A 22114-nucleotide genomic window follows, 5' to 3' on the forward strand; every position below is an offset into this window, starting at 1 on the left:
GGTAACCCCGAAGTACTGGGCATCTGGGGGGACACTGTAATGATCATTGTAATGGTGGTGACAATAGGGTAGGAGTGACTTGGGTCAGGTGGCAAGAAGGGAGGCATTCATCAATCCCCAGATTGAGACACGGGTACTGAGGTGATGGGGGTGGGACTGAAGGTAAAGATAGTGGGAATAGCAGGGACAGGAGGGGCATACATAGGCTAACAAGCCTGAGAAGTAGAGAGTGGAGACGGGCAGCAGGGGTGCCCCCTCCCAGCCACAGTCCCAGAGTCCTGTGCCTTAGCCTCCAAATTCTCCTCCGAGCTGCCTGCTTCTCTCCATCAGCAGCACGCCAGCCAGAGGGACAGCCCTCCTGCTCCTTCACCAGGCTCTGGCCTAGCCTTCTGCACAGCTAGTCCCCAGCCTTCCCCCTGCCTCATGCCCCGCGCTGAGGCAAGCTTGGTTCAAGTCCCCTCATCCAGGAGAAACAGGCCCAGGAAGGGGCACAGAGAGCCGAGGAAGGCAAAGATTGTGTCCAGTGTGGTGTGCCCATGCCTATGCCTCTCCCAGGCCCTGCGCCTGTAGCAGCTGCCACCATGGCGGCCATGTGGGGCCAATCCGGTGACACTGGCTGCCCAGCCCCCTCTCCTGCACCTGCCCTCAGCCACTGCAGGTAGGAGGCAGCTCTGGGCCCTGCTCCTGGTGGCTGGCCTCCCTCAGGGAAGACCATGGGGGGCCCTGGAGTGACTCGTGGCCTCCCTATATCTTACTCACTTCCCAGGCAGGCCACAGATGCCTCCCTGTGGCGCAGCCCCGTCCACCTGCCCTCATCTGGCCACACCCCAGACCGTGCCTGTCTAAAGATAGTTAGAGCCCCCTCTGGGCCCTGAAATTACAGCCCTGGCAGCCTGGGGCAGAGAGCTGCTGTGTGATTATGTTCTCAGGGGAAGGTCAAAAAAAGCTCTGGCATAGAGAGTGCCAGCTTTCACCAGCCACGCCTCGGCCATAAGCATAGAGAAGCTTCGAGAGAGCGGAGGCTCGGCCTACTCCGCAGCAGCTCAACTCCCTCTTGGGCCTGTTAGCATGAACCTCATCCGGAATGGTCCCGGGCCCCGTGCACCCAGAGGGTCCCTGTGATCACAGGTTAGAAGTGCTGCCTTGGGGCTCCGTGATGTCATGACTCTGGCCCCGAGGGACCCTCGAGGTGGGCGAGGCCACCCCCTGGTGACTGTGGATCTGACCCTCACAGTGCCCCTGCCCAGCTCCTGAGGGTGTGGAGATTGGGGGTAGATGAAGCCAGCAGGCTGTGGGTAAGGACCGAGCAAGGCCATGAACTTGGAGACACCGGCATGGGCTCAAGGGCTTCAGTGCCTGGAAGCCTTGAGGGCCCTCTCTGAAATCTCACATCTTGGCTGAGTTCTGGGCAAGGTTGCTTGCTCAAGAAGGGAACTTGATGTGTGTGTGTGTGATGTGTCCCTGACTTGGAATGCATCCTGGAGGCTGGGGCATAAGGGGGCTCCCGTGGGTAAGATCCTTTGCTCTGGGCTGGTTTTGCAAGAGCCCTGGGCCAGCGCTCCGGGGAGGGTATGAAAGGCAGCCCCAGGGCACCCCTGGAGAGCTGCCGCCTCCCAGAAGCCCTCCCTGCACCCCCATCTCTTGCCAGCACCTAGGCCTGAGCTATTTCCTTCCTCTGCTCATCACACTCAGGCACAATCGTGATTCCTCATGCACATCCTTGCTTCTGGTCCAGCAGCACATGCGCCCAGGGGCAGGGGGAGCAGTGGAAGTCAGGGCTGACTGACTCAGTGCCCAGAGAAGGAACAGAGAGGAAGACGGGAGACCCAAGAAAGGAGTGGGGATCTGGGAAGCACAGACAGGGGGAGCAATATGCAGAGGCAGAAGGGAGTGAGCAGGGGGCAAGCCGGATGCAGCAGGGCAGGGAGGCCAGGGAGGCCAGGAAGGCCCTGGAAGGGGGCTGGCAGAGGGCCCCGAAGCTCAGGGTCAGGCTGCTCTTTCCAGGCCCCAGAGGCTCATGGGGCCAGCAGCTGGGTGGGCTGGAGCTCAAGGGGTGCTCTCTCAGCTGCTGCCAGCTCTGTAGGGGCCCCTTCTGGGTCCCTGGGAGCCCCGCCCACTGGGCCACCTCCCAGGTTCCCCAGCTCTGCCCTCCAGGGACCCACAGAAAAGGCAGAGTTTCATGCCCAAAGGGAACCAGCGGCTTGAGGCCTGCCCTCTGGGTACCCCGCTTCTCTCCTGGGCCTCCTCCTCCAGCTTTGAAGCCAGGGTACAAACAGCTGCACGCCAGCTGTGGGGGGACAGCTGCAGCTGACTCCAGGTCCTTCTCCACACACAGGCCTGCAGGATGGCAACAGGCTTAGACTGCGCTGCCCCGGCCATCCTCACGGCTGCTCTCCAGCCCTGCCTCTCCTCCCCTCTGCTCCCTTCCCTCCTCCACACAGGCCTTCTCCTCCAGAGGCCCTTGCCCCTTCTTCCTGTCTCCCAACTGCCCCCCCACGTCCCTCTACCTTCCAGCATTTGCCCTGCGCTCTGGGGCTCCAGGCTGGGCACTGGGGAGTGGGCTGCGGCAGCAGTAGCAACACAACAAGGGCTAGGTGGGGGCCAGCTGCTCCCAGCAGTGAGCCAGCAGTGTGGCCTGGGCGGGTGGGGAGGGCCAGGGGCAGGAAGCTTTCCCAGGAAGCCTTGGCCAGCCACCGGCTCCTTTCTTGGGTCGAGAGGGCTGAGTTCTTGGCTCCTTCTGCAGGAGAAGGGTCCTCTGCAGAGGGGCCTGCAGAGTGGCTCGGGGCTGAAGGGCCAGTGGATGGCAGCAGGATCACCCAGCACTGGCAGCCCTTTGGGAGAAGTTCCAGGCTGGGGATTTGGGAGCTTGTCAGGTGGTGTCCCAGAGGTGCAGGGCATGCTGGGAGAGGGCTCTCCTCCCCCGACTCCCGCCCCTGTGATTTGGCCAGCCTTGTCTGCCATCGTTCTTGCAGAGCTAAGACAGCTGTGCCTCGGCCTCCTCCAGACCCCCAGGGCCTCAGGAAATGCCTGCTCTTCCTTCCTGCCTTTCCCCTCACGCCTGCCCTCCCTGCCTCCTGCTGCCTCTTCCCAGCCCTGGGAGGCCAGAGGGCAGGAGGCCACGGGGTCCTGCTAGTCGGCAAGGACGTGCTGTCCTCAGGCCTGCAGAGAGCCGAGGCCTAGGGAGAGGGCGGGGGGGGGGGGGGGGAGGGAAGCCTAGGACTGAGGTGCTGCCTGGCTGGTCTGGGAGTGGCCCCCAAATTAGAGGGCCAGGCCGAGTGACTCAGTTATGGCTTATTGCAGACTGCAAACCACAGACACAAGAGCCTTCCAGGCGCAAGAACCGTAGTTACGGAAATATTGCCCCAGATGCATCCCCCAACTTTGGGGAAGAGCTCCAAGGTGCACAAGTGCCCCGTGCAGAGTGCTGCCTCTTCACTATCCCCAAGCTCCCTCCAGGAACACCTGAGGGTGAGCACTGTGTTAGGGAGCAGGTCGGCCCACCTGCTCGCACACCCTCTGCACCTTGCTGTGTCCTTTTCTTTCCACTGCCAACGTCCCTCTTCCCTACTTGTCTGCTCCAAGTCACCTCCTCCAGGAAGCCTTCCTGAGCCTCTGGCACTGTGTGTGGCCCTGGGGATGCAAGAAACAAGAGTGTGCCAGTCTCCTCTCCCCAGAGCTCAGAGTCCAGCCCCAGAGGCCCCAGAGGGGGCTTCCCCCAGCAAAGCCCTGACTGCTGGATTCAGGGCTCTTCTCACCGGCTCTGGGACTCCTGGAGGCCGAGGCCCTGAGTGACGGCTCCTGGGATCCCAGCCCCCAGAGCAGTGCAGGGCCCAGCAGAGAGCTGGCTGGGGGCACGAGGCCAAGTGGGGCCTTACTCAGTAAGTGATGGGGTAGGAGGGAAGGGAGCAGAGAGGAGGGGAGGCAGGGCTGGCGAGCAGCGCCACGGGGGGCCGCCCAGCACAGAGCAGTCTAAGCCCATTGCCATCCTGTAGGCCTGTGTGTGGAGAAGGACCTGGAGTCAGCTTCTTGGGCCATGGGCATGTCTTACGTGGGTTGGGTTTTTTTCATTTTTTAAAGCAGCTTTATTGAGATATAATTCACATACCATGCAATTCACGCATTTAAAATGTGCAATTCAATGGTTTTTATTTAGTATATTCCCAGGGTGTGCGGCATCACCATAGTCAAATTTAGAACATTTTCGTCACCTCAAAAAGAAAACTCATCCCTCCAACTGTCACCCCCCATCCCACATTCCCCCGGCCCTGAGAAAACACTAGTCTACTTTCTGCCCCTATAGATTTGCCTGTTCTGGAGGTTTCATGCAGAATCACACAATATGTGGGCTTTTGCAGTTGGCTTCTTCCATAGAGCACAGTGTTTTATACGTGTCTTGGACCCTCTTTCTCCTTCTCCCAGCCGTGACTGGGGATGCTCACGGGCTGGGGATGCTGCAGCTTGGCGGGCTGCATGGGCTTCACCATGTTAGTCTTTCTATTGCCAGAGATGTCCGAACACGTCTCCAATAAACAGTAACAAATCCAAACAAACGAGCAGACAAACCGACTCCTCTTGCCTGGAAGGGCATGTGTTCCCTCCAGTCTCCTAGTCCCAACCACCTGCCACCTCCTTGCCCACAGAAACAAGACAGAGACGGAGCTCCCAGCCTGGACCCTGCTTTCCCTCAGTTCCCTTTGCCCTGGCCCAGCCTGGAAGTGTCTCGCAGGCAGGCATCACAGCTTGGTCAGGCCACCATGAGTCCCAGGGACCATGAATGGTGCTGCTGCACAGGAAGGGGGACCGGGCCCAGCCACTGCCACAGGCAGAGCCTTCTAGAGCCCACCTGCGTGCTGGCCCTGGGCTGGGCACTGAATGACTAAATGATAGCTGGCCAGGTGGGCAGGACCCTCAGACCTCGTCCCTCTTCTCCTCCCATTGGACGCACCTCTTCCTGGTGCCCCACCCCGCCTTGAACTTTTCCTCTCTCTCGTTTTCTCCTTTGGTCTCAGTGGGATGGTCCCGCCTTGCCTTGCCTTGCCTGCCTTGGTTTCTCCGCCTCAGTCTCCTGTCCTCCTTTGCAGATCCCAGGGCTGCTCCCTAGCTCGCTTCCTTGTCTGTCTCAACCTTCAATGCAGTGTCAGCCCGTGAGCGAGGCTGACCCTGGCCTCGCCCTGCTGCACGCTGGGACCCCACTGGACAGGGAGGAGGTGTTGTGCTAAGGCCCTGGGCTCCAGACGCAGGTGGAGCTGGGCTTGCCTGGGCCCTCAGGAAGTGGCCGAGCTTCTGGTGATTGAGTAGGTGTTGTGGCTGATGATGGCCTCTTCCTGGGATGCTTGGTGGGCTGGCCCAGTTAGCCCCTGTAAGTGGCCAGCACAGGGCTCGGCCCTGAGGAAGTGCCCACCCACAGCGCGGTTATCACATCCTAGGGGACCCGCACAGATTGAGCAAGAAGAATGACTCTCTACATGACTCTCTGAATCAGCTTTCCCCCTCTCAGCCTCTCAGAGCCTCAGGGCAGGCAAGCTAGGGAGGACCCCCAGAATCTGTGCCGCCCTCCTGCCAGCCCCCTGCTGAGTCCCACGCTGAGATCACACAGACAGGACTGGTTCCTCTTTTTTAGGGAAAAAAGCCTAGAGTGGGGTGGGGGGTGGGGCTGCCAGAGTGCCCATGAGCCTAGATCAAGCCCTTCCAGAAATCCACAACAGCTGCCTTCCTGATCCCAGAGAACCACCTCCCTGTTTAGGACCAGGCTGCCGCAGGTTCTGGGTGGGCTCGGGACAGAATGCCGCCAGAGGCCGCCTCCCCTCATCTCCCTTCCGTTTGCGCCCCTCACTGGACTAGCCACCAGAGGCCGCCTCCCCTCATCTCCCTTCCCGTTTGCACCCTCTAGCCTCCCTCTGCCCGGCCAAGTTCCAGCAAGCCAGTTCCCGCCCTTCTCTGGGCCTCAGTGTCCCCATCTGGGCAGTGGAAAGTTTGACTCTGAGGCTGAGCCTGCCCAGAGACGCCAAGGGTTCTTGTGTGAGCGAGAATGTGCGTCCCTTTGCTATGTGCCCTGGGTGGGGGTGGGGGATGCTGGGGGGCGTGAGGGGGAGGGGGTGCAGCTAGCCCAGCTGTCTACAAGAAAATTGCTGCCTTTGAAGTTGCCAGGGGGGCCAGGAAGCCTACCCCCTCCCTGCCTCTCTCCCTCCCTTCCTCCCTCCCTTTCTCCTTCCCTCTCCTCCCCACCAGCCCCCTCCCTCCTTTCCTCCCTCCCTGCCCCCTCCCTGCCGTCCCCTCCCGTCGTCGTCGGCCCGCCCGCCCAGCCTTTAGCCTCCCTCCCGCCGCCTCTGTCTCCCTCTCTCCACAAACTGCCCAGGAGTGAGCAGCTGCTCTCTGACGGCCAGGACGACCCGACGGACAGACGCACGGACTGCCTGACACCCAAGCCTGCCAACTAACCAAGCTGTGCCCGGCTGCTTCCCCTCCCCAGGTAGGGCCCCCACGCCAGCCCCACACTGTCCCCACGCTGGCCTTGAGCTTCCCTGGGTATTTCATCCCTGGCTCTGCTGTCCCCTCACCGTTCCTGAGATGCCCCCAACCCTGCTGCCCCCACACTGCCCCTCCACGTCCCTACCCCTGTCCCCACTGCCCCCCTACCACCCTCTCCTGCCCCCAGGCTGCCTGTGGATTCCCATGGCACTGCTGCAGGCTCCTGGTCTGCGCCCCTTCGTCGCCACCCTGTGGCCCCCTTGGTCCTTGTCCCGTCCCGTTTCTGCTTCTTCACCCCTCCCTCTTCTAAGCACCTTTTTTGCCCTCCTTCCCTCTCCCCTCTGACCTCGCTCAGCTCCGCTCTGTGTCTGCCCTCTCTGCCTCACCCTTGGGGTCCTTCCCTTTGGCTGCCGCCCTAGAGCATCACAGAGGCACGGCTGGATGGCTGGCACCCCAGCTCTGCCAGCGGTCCTCTCCCTTCACTGCAAGTCCCAGGCGCACCCTGTACTCCCACCGGCCTCACCCTGTGCTCTGCTCGGGCGCCTCCTTGCTGGAGTGGGGGTGGAGTTTGCACCCGGCCCCCGTCAGAAAGACCTCTCGGTGCCCACCAGAACTCAGCACCGGGGAGCAATCCCACTGCCAGGGGCCGGTCCTTGGTGTGGGCTGAGAGACTTGGTTTCCCAGGCACGCCCCAGGCACACTGCCCAGATACTCCTTGCTTATCCACAGGCTAATGCCGTGCCTCCACCTCCTCCTGGGAGACGTGTGGGTCCACGGAGCCCTGGTCTCCCTCCAGGGCCCTGGGTAGAGCTGCCTGGGTGGCTCGGTCCTGTCTGTCCCCAGAACCTCCTTGGATTGGGACTCAGAATGGTGGGGGGTGAGGGGGACAGAGAGAAACTCAGGCAACTGTGCCATGTTACCCCGAGCAGGCCCGGCTTGGGGTTCCAGAGGCCTTCTGGGGACCCTCAGTAAATGTGAGGACACAGGCTCACTTCCAAGCTGAGACACCATCATCCCAGGATGGACGCCTTTAGGGATGGCTGAGGTTCAAGAGCTCCCTGACTAGATGCCCTGTCCCCCAAAGGCAGCCCCCCAACTGGGGCATGGGGAGTCTCTGGAATGGAGAAAGAGTCCCAGGTCTGAAGAAAGTGTAGCTGCAGGGTTGCCCTCAGGGCCGTCTGAGAGGGGAAGAGTAGGCCCTACTGGTCCCACCCAGCCCCAACCACTGTACAGAGGGAGAAACTGAAGCCCAGAGAGGGGTAGGAACCTGCCTACAGTGGCCCAGCCAGTCAAAGGTAGAGATGAAGCCAGGACCCAGGCTGACAAATCCTGACTGACAAATCCTGTCTATTGACCCTAAACCACCCAGGGAACCCTCAAAGTCACTTGAGCATTGACGATGATAGCCTGTGGGGATTAGAGTGGGAGGTGGCAGGGCCCTTCGCCCCTGTCCTGCAAGCTCCCAAAATGGCTAGCATGCTGAGGGGCCTGCCAGAGACCCAGGAGAGGAGCAAGAGAGAATGGAACTCTCTGGGTGTGCCACCAAGTGCCTTGGAAGGTTGGGGCATGGGAGCACCTCCCTTGCGGCTCCATGGGCGGGGCTGGGGCCTGGGCACTGGTTAGTTAGGGCTGCCTGAAATGGTTCTGCTGAGTGGAGCAGGAGGCCCACGGTCCTCCACAGCAGGGCAAGCGGTGGGGGCGGGTGGGGCAGACCTCCCTCAGGCCAGGGAGATTGTTCTCGAATAGTCTTCTTCAGGGCCACTCAGGTTGCAGATGTGGCCAGTCCCATCCTCAGGGGGCTCCTCCCTCCCTGGGCTGCCAGTTCTCTACCTTGTGGGGACTGATTGGGATTGAGACAAGCTGGAAATGCTTGAGCCTCCCTTGGTGCCACGAAGGAAGGTTTCCCCGGATCTGCATCCAGGGCTGCAGCTTCACACAAATGCGCGAGAATGCGTGTGCAGGACTGCATATGTGCAGAGGAGCGCCTCCTGGCGACCTGCAGCTGCCTGTGCCATTCCCCACCCAGGCAGAGCTGGGAGGGGAACTTGCCTATGTCTGGCTACCGTGGCCCAGCATGGGGGAGTCTTTGAGGGCAGGACTGTGTGGACGCGTCAAAAGGAAGGTACAGGGCTGCCTCCAAGGCAACGAGGCTGTGCAGCGGGAAGAGGCTGGGAGCCAGGGAGCAGAGAGGACTCCCATAGTGAGCCAGCCAGCTGCCGAATGGCTGTCCCGGCCGCCCTGGCCCACTCACCCACTGGTCCACCTTTGTGCCCCAGGACCCAGGTCACAGTGGGCATTAACCATTCTACTGCTTTTGGGCCCTGCCCTGGAACAGGGACCAGGGTCCCCGTTGTGTAGATGGAGAGTCATAGGTCCAGCCCCTTCGCCGACGGGTCTGGTGGCAATTCTATGCCGGCTCATTTTGGAGACCCAGAAATTTGAGGTGCTGGCCCTCTGACCATTGTCCAGGGTGATTTATGAGCATCGGCCTGAATTCCTCCCCAGTCCCCCAGGGACCCTGGCCCCCTGAAGGCTCGTGAATTGGAAAGGATAGGAAGAAATGGGATGTTCGTAAGACAGGAATTTCCTTTCTTTAGCAACATTCCGTAGTCACTCAAACAAGACCACAGTGTCCCTTCCAGTGCCAGCGTCACGTCCCCAGAGGAAGGATTTGTGATGAGCCCACATATGACCTTTTCCAAGAGGGCTCCCATTCCTCCCCGCTCCCTGCTTCCTGGGCCCATCCACCGCCATCCCTCCACTCCTTGGAGAAGCCCCGTGGAGACAGTGCAACACAGTCCTGTCCCAGCAGTCACTTGTCCTCAGCCACCTGGGGACACGGCATGGGAGAGTGGCCATCCCCCAGGGCCTCCCTCGGAACACACAAGCAGCGGGCATCGACCCAGGCCCCCAGACTCCCAGCCCGGCCAGGCACTGTACACACCGCCTCAGGCATAGCCCCAGCCCAGCCGTGGGGCCTCTGAAGCCCCACCTGCTGGGCCGCTGGACCATTTGTCCTGCAGGTGGCACGACTGGGGCCCCTCATCTTCCTTGCTCACCTCCAACACCCCTGATAGTTAGAAAGTCTTCCCACGCCCACCACGACTCCCTCCCGATCCTCCTTATTGGTTACCCCAGGGTGGGAGAGCTTGGTCCCTGCCCTGAGCCACCCCCCTCACACCTGTCGGCCCTACTGGTGAGAGGGGACACACCTGCCCAAGGACTTGGCTCAAATTGAGGGACTGGGAGGTGATGGTGGTGCTCCCGGGGCACCCTGCCGTGAGCTGTGGGATGGTGGGTGAGCATGGGCTCTCTCTGAAGGCAGGCAGACCCAAGTCCTGCCAGTTCTGCCCCTTCCTGTTGTCTGGTGCCTGGGGCAGTCAGTGCCCCTCCCCTCCCTTCTGTCCTCTTCCACTCAGACACTGGGTCCCACACCTGGATCATTCACAGAACCCTTTCTGTAAATTTCATCTTAGAGGGAGTCAGTGGGGGACGGGCAGAGTGGGCTGCAATGGGGGGATGCAGAGGGTGTCTGCCAGTCCCACCCCAGGCCCGAGGCCCACTAAGGCTAACTGGCCTGCCCCCCGGCCAAGCCCTTCTCCAGGCTTCCAGAACCAGCTTCCCAGTGCTCCCTGGGGCTGTGGTTCGTTTCTCCACTTTCCAGATGGGAAGTCTTGGGGTAAAGGTTCTTCCCCCACCTGCAGCCCACAGCCTAAGGGTCCCCCAGGGTCTTCTTCTCTCCCTCTCTGCTCCGGGGCACCTCCAGGAGCGGCTGTGGAGGGCGCCTTCTTGTCCAGAGCCCACCAGCCTCAGCTCGTCCAGATGCTGCTCAGCTCCCAGCACAGCCTGCAGAGCAGCGCCAGCTCTCACTCATTGGCAGACCAGCATCAATGACGTTCCTGAGCTCAGCAAAGGCACCGGGGGATTCAGATGAGTCGCGCCTGCCCCCTCCCTGTGGTGACACATCTCTCAGGTTTAGGGGACTGGGGGCTCTACCCAGCCTCCTTGCACCTAGCTCTCCCAGTCCACGGCATCTGAAAGCCAAACTTAGCAGAAACACCAGCCCGGGGCTGAGCTGTAGGATGAGGGGCAGTGGGCTGGGAGGGGTCCTAGACTTCGTGTGACTCTGAACTCACCCCTGCTTCTCCCCCACCAGCTGCCTCTGGGGGTTCCCATGGCCAGGGGGCACATAGCAGTCAGAGGCCCGAGTGGCTGCGGGATTGGGGATTTGGGGACCAGAAGTCGGACTTGCAGAGAACAGAGAAAGGCTGGCTCTGGCAGCCCTGACCCGGGAGACAGGGGAAGTCCACGAAGCCAGGGCGACTTTGATCCTCTGGCAGTCTGAGTCCCAGCTCGGCCTTCATTATGGTCCTGCTGGCCTTAGAAGCCACCCAGCTGCAAGGAGGTGGGCACCACGGGATCCCTGGGAGGGGCTGAAGGGGAACAGGTCCCGGGGCCTCTGGGCTGGCTGCAGAGAGCCGAGTCCCACCCCAGCCAGAGCCCCTGGCAAAGAGCAGGGACTCAGTGCAGGGAAGGGGCTGCAGGAAACCCCGGGCCCAGGAAGGGGAGGGGCAACAGGGCCTCCTTCCCGGGGGCCTGGCGCGCTCCTGTCCAGGGAACAGGGCCAAGTCCCCTTGCCCTGGCCTGGCTCCGTGAGGGAGGGAGGGAGGTGGGGCCCCAGTCTCTGGGAACCAGGCTGAGAGTATCTCCCTGTGGGGTCTGGCGCCTGCTGGGATCTAAAAATGCCTGGGGGAACTTCCCAGCTAGAGTGTGGGAGCTGCCAAAGAGTCTTCTCCAGGGCCCCGGGGGCTGGTCTGGCCCCCTTCACAGCCCAGAGAGGGTGGGATGTTGCTACTTTGGGGCCTGCAGTAAAGTCTACGATGGCAGAGGGTGCGGCCAGACAGATGGGCAGGTAGACAGAGAGAGTGGGGTCCCAGCTCTACCATTTCCTCAGTGTGTGGTCTTGGGCAAGAGTTTTGGGTAAACTCTGAGCCTCAGTTTACCCATTCATCAAGTGATGAAAACGGCACTTCCTTCTTAGGGGAGGGCTATGTTAAGAAATCACTTGAGTCCCCTGCCCCGCCCATGGGAAGTGACAGCATCCTTCCTCTTCCTCGAAGATTCTGGAATGTGGCAAGGAGGAGCTCAGGATTTCTTCAGTGAGTGGGTGGAGGAGGAGGGGCACATGGCTCAGGTGTGCAAGGACCAGGAAACCCAGGACCCCCAGCTGACCTAGGTCATCTGCTGCCTGACTCCTGGCATGGCGGAAGGCCAGCAGTTGGACTCTCCTGCTTTCCAGAGGATTCCTGGTGGGAGAGGGGGTGGATGACTCTCCTCAATGCTATGGAGAGAGAGGTCTGACCCAGCCAGCACCAGCCAGCTCTCCACCTCCCCGGTGCCAGCCCTTTGCAGCCGATGTGGTGGCTCCCTGCTGGTTCCTTGCAGCCTACAATGCCCCCAGCCAAATCAAGTCTGTCCCTGAAGGCTGCCAGAGCACAGGACCCAGCTGTCCAGTTACCTCGGCTGCGCCAGGGTCACAGCAGGGAGCTGCCTTGGCCCTTGCAGCCTGAATGGCGTGCTGAGGCAATGGTCGTGGGTTTGGGGTGGCCGGGGTGCAGACGCAGATGGAGTATGTCTCAGGGTCCACCCCCTCCTCACTCCAGCCACCAGCCCCTCGCACAGTCGCCCTGCCCCCCATGCACGCACGTGGGCTTCAGCAGACCCATGGGTGGCACATGTTCCCTCTCTCTGGTTGACACGCCAGTACAGACTAGAGTCATCAGGGGGCCAATGGGCTGGGGGCCGGGAGGCAACAGGGAGCAGCTGGGTGTCGGCCTGGGCACAGTGCCCGCCTGTGGGGTGGAGCTCTGGGCAGGCCCTGCCACTGGCCTGCTGGTGGAAACTGGGCCTGCAGGGCTTCAGTGGACGGAGGGGAAGGGGGCAGGGTATCTGTGTTGCCTGTCTTCCTCACCCCTCCCCACCCACACAGTCCCAGGGACCTGGTAGGGCTGGGTGGAAGTTGGCACCCGTGTCACAGTTCAGGTCAGGTTGCTTGGTGGGGCCAGAAACCCTGGGCTGAGGCCACAGGACAGCGCCCGGCATCTGCGACTTGGCAGCTGTGGGCCACACATCTGCAGGCGAGCTCCCAGGGCATGCCAGACCTCAAGTCCTCCTCTTGCCGCCCTTGGCCTGGCCTGAATGCCTGGCATGGCTCCTCCATGTTCTCAGAGACTGCCAATGCATCTTGTTTGGCTGTGACCTGGAGCAATCTCACTCGGAGGACTGCGCTGGCTTTCAGAGGGCCAGACAAGGAGGGCCCTATTGGGTCGGCAGCACAGGCTCCAGGAAGCCAAGCCTCTTCCCTTGCTCACATCTGTGGGCCCCAGGCCTGAGGCCTCACCACCATTACCACCTCTTTCCTTTGCTCTGAGGAGGTGGGGTCCAGCAAGCTCAGAGCACACTTTGATGGGGCTTGAGGTCCTCCCTGAAGTCCTTAGGGCCACGCCCAGGGAGGCCAATGAAGGGAAACCGAGGCCCAGAGGCCTGGGTAGCATGGGGAGTAGGGGCAGAGGGACTTGCCGTGGGTCTCACCATATCTGCGCATGGGGGGCTCCTGCTCCCTGGGCCTCAGCCCCGCCTATCTCCTGTGTGTGTGTGTGTGTGTCTGCGTACATGTGTGTGAGCACAGGTGGGGCCCCAGAGTGAGGCAATGGGGAGAAGGCAGGGCCAGCCTGGGAGGGCGGCTGGGCCTATCTCCAGACGTTCAGCCCCTGACCCCGCCCCTCACCAGCTTCGGAGTCTTCCCCCCCCCCCCCCCCCCCCCCCCCCCCCCCCCCCCCCCCCGGCTCTCTGCATTGCCCAGCGAGGCAACCAGCTGGCCCAGGCCCCCGTCGCTCCCATGCTGTGGGTGCCGGGAGCTCCAGTTCTGAGGCCCGAAAGCTCAGGGCCTGCAGTCGCCTGAGCTGGGCTCCAGATCTCAGGCTGAGTGCCCTGGGGAAAGTCAGTTCCTCTCTCTAGGCCTCAGTTTTCTCTCCCATCAAATGAGGATACTAACTCTGCCGGCCGCAGGGGAGCCTTCCTCTTGGGTGTCCCCTGGAGGCCCTACCCTGGCTCCTCTGGCTCTCTGAGGGTCTCTTGCCTCCTTCTACAGGCTCTGTGTCTGCTGGCCCCCTCCTGTCTGCATAGTTCTAGCCGCTGAGTCTCATGCCAGTTCCCCGAGGGGAAATGAGGGCTGTGCCGGGAAGCCCGCCCGGCCCCCACCCTGCCAGCCTGCCCACTGCCTGGGCCCAGCCAGGAGCTGGGGAGAACCAGCCAAACCTTGTCCTCTCCCTCCGTAACGGAGCCCTGGTGCAGGGCCTCCAAGCCCTCAGCCTCCCTCCCCTTCAGAGTGAGCCTGTGCTGGAGCCAAGGGCCGGAGGGCTGGCCTCCTCCCTGCGCACCCCCCACCCGCCAGCTTCTTTGCAGCCCTCAGATACTGCGACATCAGGCATGGCTGCTCTGAGCTGGCTCACCTCCTCTAGAGCCCTCATCTCCCCAGGGCAGGTCCCATGAGCCCACTTGGGGCCCCAGTAGCCAGTCCCACCCTCGCGGCCTTCCCAGTGCCTGTCATCTTCTCCTCTGGTGGAGGGGCCTGAGGACTCCTGTGGAGACCCCGAGCCTTCCCCAGCCCCAGGCAGGCTGGAAGAGGCCTGTCCCCTCAGCCTCCCCTGGGCCTGGTCAGACCACCCCACACCACCCCCCCCCACCTGTCCAGGTGGGTTTTGGATCCTAGAGCCTTCCAAGGCTCCCTCTGGGCGTTCCAGCCCTGACTCATTCCCCCTGTGAGGTAGCGGTGTTGGCGGGGGCGGGAAGGAGGGAGCAGTCTCCTCCCTCTCTCCGTTCCATCTTGCTCTCCCGCCTTCATCCTCCCCTTCCTGTTCTCTCCCACTGCTCCCCCTCCTCCCAGCCCTGGGTGTCCAGTGGCACCTGGGCAAGGGCCCTGCACAGCAGCAGCAGGCTCCAGAGGCCTAGACCTGCCCTGTTCTGCCCAGGGGGTTGCAAACCCTTAAGGAAGAAGGAGGGACACACAGTCCAGGTAGGTGAGCAGGGGGCGTTCTCCCTACTCTGCTCCAAGGCCTTCTGGGGGGCTCCCCTGGGTCTTGCTTGGCCAGCCCGGGGCTGACGGACCTGGGGTGTGATCATGGGGTCTCAAGGCTAGAAGGAGCCAGAGAGGCTGGGTGCTCCCCCGGCATGGGGACTTCTGATGACCCAGAGGCCAGCGCTAAGTCTGACTCTCTATGCTTAGCGAAACAGCGGAGGCTTGGGCTCCGACCCTCACTTTGCTATGTGATCCTAGGGCAGGCAGCTTCTCTGAACCTGTCACTGGGGCCCATGCACTCAGGAGGGCTGTCGGGGCCTGCTGGAACTGCTCTGGGGCTAGCTCTTCAGCTGAGCTGATTGAACACTGTCCTGGGCCCTCAGCCTCCTCCTGCCAAGCACACCAAAGCCCTGGCTGCCGGGAAGTCTGCTCCATTCCGTCCCACCGGCAGCTGCAGCTCTGTCCTCAGGGATGGTGGGAGCCAGGGAAGACCACGTGACCTGCTCAGGGGGTACCCGAGGAGTGCCAGAGGGGGTGGCAAGACGAGGATCAATGGGAACCTGAGATGCAGCGTGGCTGTGCCCAGCCCCTCAGCCTGTGGTGGGAGGACTCCAGAGCAGCAACCCCCAGCAGCCAGCGCAGCCCCCACGTCGACTGGGCCTGCCCAGAAAGGCAGCAGGCAGGGCCAAGTCGCTCAGAAAATGTTGGCCTAGAGTGGGCAGAGCCCTCTGCCCCCCAGGGCCTCCTTCTGCCTTTGCAGCCAGCCGTCAGGCTCGGGGGCTCACCCAGCCCCACTGAAGCCCGAGCTAGCCTCTCCTCGGCCAAGATGGGCCCGAGAGAGGACCTTCCTGGCATGGGGCGGGTTCGGGTCTGCAGGAGGCCCCTGGCACCCAGCTGGGCTCTCTGCCCACAGATGCACCCAGGGCAACCCCAGACACTTGAGCCTGAGAGGCAAGCAGGGCAGGCATCTTTATTCCTGTTTAACAGATAGGGAAAATGAGGTTGGGATTTCCTGGGAAATCCTGGCATGTGGGGATGGTGGGAGAGGCAGGGATGCCTTTTTCTGTACAGTGCCTTCCGGCAGAGGCACCCCGGGGTGGGAAGTGGCCTCTGCTGTAGGTGGAAGGAGGCAGGCCGATGTGGGCACTGGGGGCAGACTCAGGGCAGGGCAGCTTTCCCTCCACCCCTACCCCACTACCCCACCTGGGGGCCCCCAGACAAGCCTGACCCTGCCCGCCACCCTGGTGGCAGCCTGCTCCCCTCCGGTGGCCTCGCGCGGGGGCCGAGTCGTAGGCAGAAGGACGAGCAGGAGCAGATGTGGGAGCCCCGGGGCTCTGTGGGTAGAGCCAGGGGAAGGTTCGGGGGCCAGAGGAGGAAGCGAGGCCCCAGGGAGCAGTGGGGAGGGTGGGGGGCCATGCCCCTTCCACCTTGCCCCTGGGGCTGGCCCAGTTCTCTGCCCAGCATGCCCAGTCTGGTGCCTTGGCCTCTGGACTTTCTTAGAGAAATGTGGGTGCCCTGCAATGGGGAACTCAGGCAGGACAGGAAGCGATTCACAGTCCCCTATGTCAGCCCTGACTGTGCCCATGTTTCCTGGGCATGGGGGGTTGGCCCAGGCCTCAGTGGTGTCTTCAAATCTGAATTCTTCAAAGGCTGTGGGTAGTTGGGTTTCCCTCTCTACCTCCTCCACTCACCTCACTGACCCCCCCAGGCAGGCTGCCAGCTGACTCAGTGGGAAGTGTGTGTGTGTGTGTGTGTGTGTGTGTGTGTGTGTGGTGGCAGCAGGTGGGGGGAAGCGCTGCAGACTGGCTAACTGGGGAGACACTGCATTGCCCACTGAAGCCAAGTCCCCCCTGGTAGCCAAAGGGAGCAGAAGAAGGTGCCACCTGGCCAGCAGTACCCCCATCCTGCCTAGTGCCTCCTGCCCACCCTTGAACCCTCCCTCTGCTGCCTCCTGCCCCACCGCGCCTGCCCTGGGTTCTGGCTGTCCCTGGTGAAGGATGGGGGACACAGGCCAATGCACACAGAACTCCAGCACCTTGTGTTGGGAGGGTGGCTGGGAAAGGGCCCAGAGGGCGGGGGCTGGTGCTGGGGAGGCCTTCTGACGGCCCCTCCTCACCCTGGCCTCCCAGGCATGCCCACCATGTGGCCCCTGTGGCTCCTCACATCCCTGCTGGCCCTGAGCCAGGCCCTGCCCTTTGAGCAGAAGGGCTTCTGGGACTTCACCCTGGACGATGGGCTGCCCATGCTGAATGACGAGGAGGCTTCGGGTGCTGACACGACCTCGGGCATCCCAGACCTGGACTCCCTCACACCCACCTTCAGCGCCATGTGTCCTTTCGGCTGCCACTGTCACCTGCGGGTCGTTCAGTGCTCCGACCTGGGTCAGTCCCAGAGCCTGGGTGGGGGAGGAGGTTGTGTGGAAGCGCAGGCCCACCTTGAGTGCCCCTACCAAGGGACACATGTCTATCCTGTGGGATGGGCATAGAAAGGTGGGGGTGGGGATGGAGTGAACCCAAGCAGGCTTGGGGACCCTGATTTCAGTGTGGGAGGGTGTGCAGTTGTCCAAGTGCCGTGAGTGGGGAACAAGAAGAGTTCCCCTCTACCAGCTCCGGAGCTTCCGCCTGTCTGTGGTGGAGGCCCCGTGTGTGTGTGTGTCAGTGTGCGTGGGTGTCATCTTGCTCTAAGCCACTCTGGGGCCATGGAACTGGCTCACACTGCTGATGGTGGCCCCGGCCCCCAGGTCTGAAGGCTGTGCCCAAGGAGATCTCGCCCGACACCACACTGCTGGACCTGCAGAACAATGAGATCTCTGAGCTCCGAAAGGATGACTTCAAAGGCCTCCAGCATCTCTATGTAAGCCCCCGAGCCCTTCGGTGAGGCTGCGCAGAGGTGGGCAGTCTGCAGCTGGGGAGTTGCGTCCAGATGGGGGTGTACACATACATGTGGAGGGCGAAAGGGGACCTGGGACCCATGGCGTGCTGAGAGAAGTCTGGAGGCAGGTGGGGCGGGAGCGCCTGGGATCATGGGTTACGTGTGTGTCAGCAACCACAAGCGCAGGACAGGATCACTCAGCCCAATTCTCTTTTCAGCTGAAAACTTTTCATCTTACTGATTCCTCCTAGCAACACAGGAAGAATAGATTTCATTGCAGCCAGGGTGCAAGTGGGGAAACTGAGGCTCGGGAAAGTGACGGGCTGCGCTGGGCAGTAGAAGCATTGCAGGCCTGGGTGCCGGCTCCTTGCTCTGCGCTCTGCCTGTGAGCACAGGCCAATCCGGGGCTCAGACATCTGTGAAGTCCTGAGAATCACTAGCTCAGGTGGCAGGGGAGGGTGAGATGCGGAGCTGGTGCCTTCACCTCTGGCGCCCGCCGTGCTGCCTCAGGCCCTCGTCCTGGTGAACAACAAGATCTCCAAGATCCACGAGAAGGCCTTCAGCCCCCTGCGGAAGCTGCAGAAGCTCTACATCTCCAAGAACCACCTGGTGGAGATCCCTCCCAACCTGCCCAGCTCCCTGGTGGAGCTCCGCATCCATGACAACCGCATCCGCAAGGTGCCCAAGGGCGTGTTCAGCGGGCTGCGCAACATGAATTGCATAGGTGAGTGTGGCCGGTAGGAGGGGGTCTGGGAGAGGGGCCTCTTCCAGCCAGCGCAGCATAGCCATGGACAAGCCCAGGGGACCTCAGGGAACATTCTGGAGGCTTATCTAGGGGCATTCCCCATAGCCACCAAGGCAAGGTGAAGAGAAGGCAGGGGACCGTAGAGAGAGGAAAGGGAAAGAGCCAGTGTGGCCAGATTGCCAGCTGGGGACCGCCAGGGCCTGGCCAGAGGGACTAGGTGGACTGGGGGGCACCCCACCTTGAACTCTGGCTCCCCTTCCTTTCCTCCTGCTCCCCCTGCCCCCTGAGGCCAATGCCAGGGCCAGTGCCCTTGGGGGCTAGTGGTCTTGAACAGCTAGGAGTTTGCAATTAACCCAATAAATCAGTGGAGCTACTCTCAGGGTGATATCGGGGAGTGGGCGACTAGAGGGCCCATCAGGCCAGCCGAAGCCAGGGAGCCGACAGGGCCTGGGGGTGTGCGGGCAGCTACCCAGCTCCGGCTCTGGGGCTGAGGGGGCCTCTCTCCTAGAGATGGGTGGGAATCCCCTGGAGAACAGTGGCTTTCAACCTGGAGCATTCGATGGCCTGAAGCTCAACTACCTGCGAATCTCCGAGGCCAAGCTAACTGGCATCCCCAAAGGTAGGAAGGCAGCCCTTGCTTCGCACGCTGCCAGGCCTCCGGGGCCCAGATGGGTAGAGCTGGGGGCTTGGAGCTATCGGGAGTGACCCAGTCTATTCAGGGAGGGCTTTGGCAGCCCCCTCTTCCAACCTGGGGCAGAGCTAGAGCCTCTGTTCCTGCCCACATCCATACCCTCCATGCCTCCCAACCCTCCTACACACAGCACCAGGCCTCCCCTCCTGCATTCAGCTCAGAGTACCCTCTTTTCCCGGCAGACCTCCCAGAGACCCTGAATGAACTCCATCTGGACCACAACAAAATCCAGGCTATTGAGCTGGAGGATCTGCTTCGCTACTCCAAGCTGTACAGGTGGGCTGGGAGTCCCGGGGGGTCACCCCACCATTCTTCTCTTCTCTGGCCTCTAAGTACATCTTATGCACCCATTCGCAGGCTGGGCCTGGGCCACAACCAGATCCGCATGATCGAGAACGGCAGCCTGAGTTTTCTGCCCACCCTGCGGGAGCTGCACCTAGACAATAACAAGCTGTCCAGGGTGCCTGCTGGCCTTCCCGACCTCAAGCTCCTCCAGGTGAGAGCCGGGGGACAGCCCTCGCTGCCAGGTTCTCTAAGACTGGGGGAGGGGAGCAGCCCATGTCCCCAGGGCAGTTCCTCAGCCCCCTCCCCCTCCTTGTGCGGGCCCAGCATGGGAAGGGCCCAGGTACAGAGTGGAGTGGGACCCCTCCGTGCAGGTGGCCAGCTGCGTGGTCTGGCCAGTTACTCCTGCTCTCTCTGCCTCCACTTCCTCATCTGGAAAGGAGCAGTCACAAGGACTCCTTCCTCAGTGCCAATGCTTTGTGCTGAGGAAGAGGAGGAGAGCGAGGACTCCACCGTGGACAGTGAGGAGGGTGGGGCACGGGTGGAGAGAGGTTGTGAGGGATGAGCAGGAGTTGGCCTGGTAGATATTGGGGCTGTTCTCCCAGGTGGGTGGGACACCAGAAAGGCGTGGCAGGGCTTGGGAGTTTGGGGAACAGTCTGGGCATGGGGGTGCACAGATTTGTGGCAAGACAGGGATAGCCCATGGCAGGAAATGGGCTGATGAGAGGATGCAGGGCCTTCCCTGGGGTTGTCTCAGGGGCCCCTGTCCCTGGCTTGGCTTCCAGTCACACGGGTGAACTTGGCCTTGCCCAGGCCTTCCCTGGGCCTCAGTCTCTTTCTCAGCCCCATTGACACGTGCCAGGAGACCTGCTATTCTCGTGGGCTGTCCAGTCAGAGCCAAGCCCAGCCAAGCCCCGCGTCGGGGCGGCCCGGCTGCAGGGGCAGCGCCGCGCATGCCGGCTGAGCAGGCCCTCTAGCGGCCGGCGTCCTCTCCGCCTCTAGAGGGCGCTGCTGCCATCTGAGTGTCCCCCCCCAATCCCGCCCCCTGGCCCCAGTACCGCCCCGCCCCCCGCCCCGCGCACCTCCCCCCCCCACCCCCAACCACGCTGCCCTGGAGAGGGGCTTCAGGGAGTTTGAGAGCTAGAGGGCAAGTGCCCCTGAGGACTGGGAGGAAGAAGAGGTCACCCTGCAGGCTCTTTCTCCTCTCGTGCCCCCTGGTCTCTGGAGTGAGAGGCTGCTCCCCAGGGAGCAGGCCTGGAGCCCAGGGAACACACAGGGAGGGCCATCTCACCTCATGACTCCGTGCACTCCTCACCTCCCACCCACCATACACCCCACCTGAGTCCCTCAGCCCTGCCCCCCATCACAAACCAGTGTCTTAATCCTGGCCAACACCTGCCCGACACCCACACCCAAGCCTCGGGGTGCTCCTCCCGACAATGGGAGAATCACATCCAGGCCCTCGAAGGGCTGTGCAGATACGAGGCAATGAAATAATGCCCATGAAGTGTCCAGCAGCGCTCAGCCAGGAGGGAGGGCCTGAGCCCTCTGGGTTCTGCCCTCCACTTGGCCCATCCAGGCTGGAACAGACTTGAGGACGGCGGTCGGGGCAACTGGGCCACTGGCACTGAGCCTGAGCCACGTTCTTCTACCCCCAGGTGGTCTACCTGCACACCAACAACATCACCAAGGTGGGCGTCAACGACTTCTGCCCCGTGGGTTTCGGGGTCAAACGGGCCTACTACAATGGCATCAGCCTCTTCAACAACCCTGTGCCCTACTGGGAGGTGCAGCCAGCCACCTTTCGCTGCGTCACCGACCGCCTGGCCATCCAGTTTGGCAATTACAAAAAGTAGAGGCAGCAGCAGCCACCATGCTGGCCTGGGCGGGGTCTCTGAGGAGCATAGCAGATGTTCTGAAGGGGGAGGCAGAGTAAGGGAGCAAAGCCAGTGCCCACCTGCACCCAACCCAGCCCTACCCTTGGTCCCTGGCCCCCACTAGCTTTCCCCTGATGCCTTCATCCTGGGTCCCAAGCGTGCAGGTGGGGAACAAGGCCCAGCCCCGATCACATGCTCCTCGGCTTCACAGCTGCCCCTTCCCTCATTGTAGCCACTCAGAGGCACCCCCACAAAGCTTCCTTCCCATTCACCCTGAAACCAAATGGTCCAAGGTTCCAGTCCACTAGGAAGATGGTCCCTGGATCTGGGGGGGCAATAGAGGGCCAGCAGGGATGGAGACAGCAAACCCCAGCAAGCCCACCCACCTGCCCGGCACACGTTCCTCCTTCTCGTGTCCTTCCAGCTTCCAACCCACCTTGGCCTGGCCTGCTACCCTTGGCCTCCCATGTCGCCCGCCTCACTTCTGCAAGTTTATAGCCCATCTATCCGAGCCTCCTTGATCTACTGGCCTCTGGACCAGTCCTCTCCCTCTCTGTCTGTCTCTCTCATTCTCCCTCTTGTCTCTCACATCCTTGGGCTGGGTTTGGTCTCTGTCTCACTGGGCCTCTGCCCAACCCCTACCCAGGCAAGCTGTGGGGGACGGAGAGCGGCCTGCCCTGCCTGGGCCTCACCCCCAAGCCTAGACAGTCCTGGTAGAGGCTGGTGAGTGAAGGCGCTGCATCCCGCATGCGCTCCACAGGCAAGCGGGGAGCACAGGCCTGGTCAGACCCTGGGGGTCTGCCCCCGGGAGGGGCCCGCCATTCCACCGGAGTTCCCAGCATACTTTTCATTGTCTCCTTCCCCCCAAAAATGGCTAGGTCTCCCCTCCCCTCACCTTCCAGCCCCTAGAGTGGCGGGAGTTTTGAGCAATCACACCCAGCTTGAGGAGGGGCTGCTTCTGAGGTCGGTTGTTGTCTTTCAATTAAAGAAACACTGTGCAATATGGCTCGGTGTGCCGCTGTGCTCAGGGTGGCACTGGGGACCGAGCAGAAAGGGGAGCCACTCTGACCCTTGGCCTTCCTCTCTGCTGCTTTCCCTGGCCC

General features: G+C 62.1%; 1 protein-coding gene across 2 annotated transcripts; it reads left to right on the plus strand.

Annotated features, from left to right (window-relative positions):
• The first annotated feature begins 6281 nt into the window (after positions 1–6281).
• BGN (biglycan) lies at positions 6282–22016 on the plus strand. Of its 2 annotated transcripts, XM_070502248.1 has the most exons (9): positions 6331–6469; positions 14414–14542; positions 16675–16926; positions 17286–17398; positions 17927–18140; positions 18670–18780; positions 19035–19128; positions 19210–19348; positions 20793–22016. In XM_070502248.1, exons 3-9 carry the CDS (start codon positions 16677–16679, stop codon positions 20988–20990), a joined length of 1119 nt encoding a protein of 372 aa, XP_070358349.1. In that variant the 5' UTR covers positions 6331–6469; positions 14414–14542; positions 16675–16676; the 3' UTR covers positions 20991–22016. The 2 variants fall into 2 exon arrangements, with proteins under 2 accessions (XP_070358350.1, XP_070358349.1); XM_070502249.1 differs by lacking the exon at positions 14414–14542 and having other exon boundaries at positions 6282–6469.
• Positions 22017–22114: the final 98 nt, after the last annotated feature.

This window comes from Equus asinus, chromosome X (assembly GCF_041296235.1).
Source record: "Equus asinus isolate D_3611 breed Donkey chromosome X, EquAss-T2T_v2, whole genome shotgun sequence".
Taxonomy (NCBI): domain Eukaryota; kingdom Metazoa; phylum Chordata; class Mammalia; order Perissodactyla; family Equidae; genus Equus; species Equus asinus.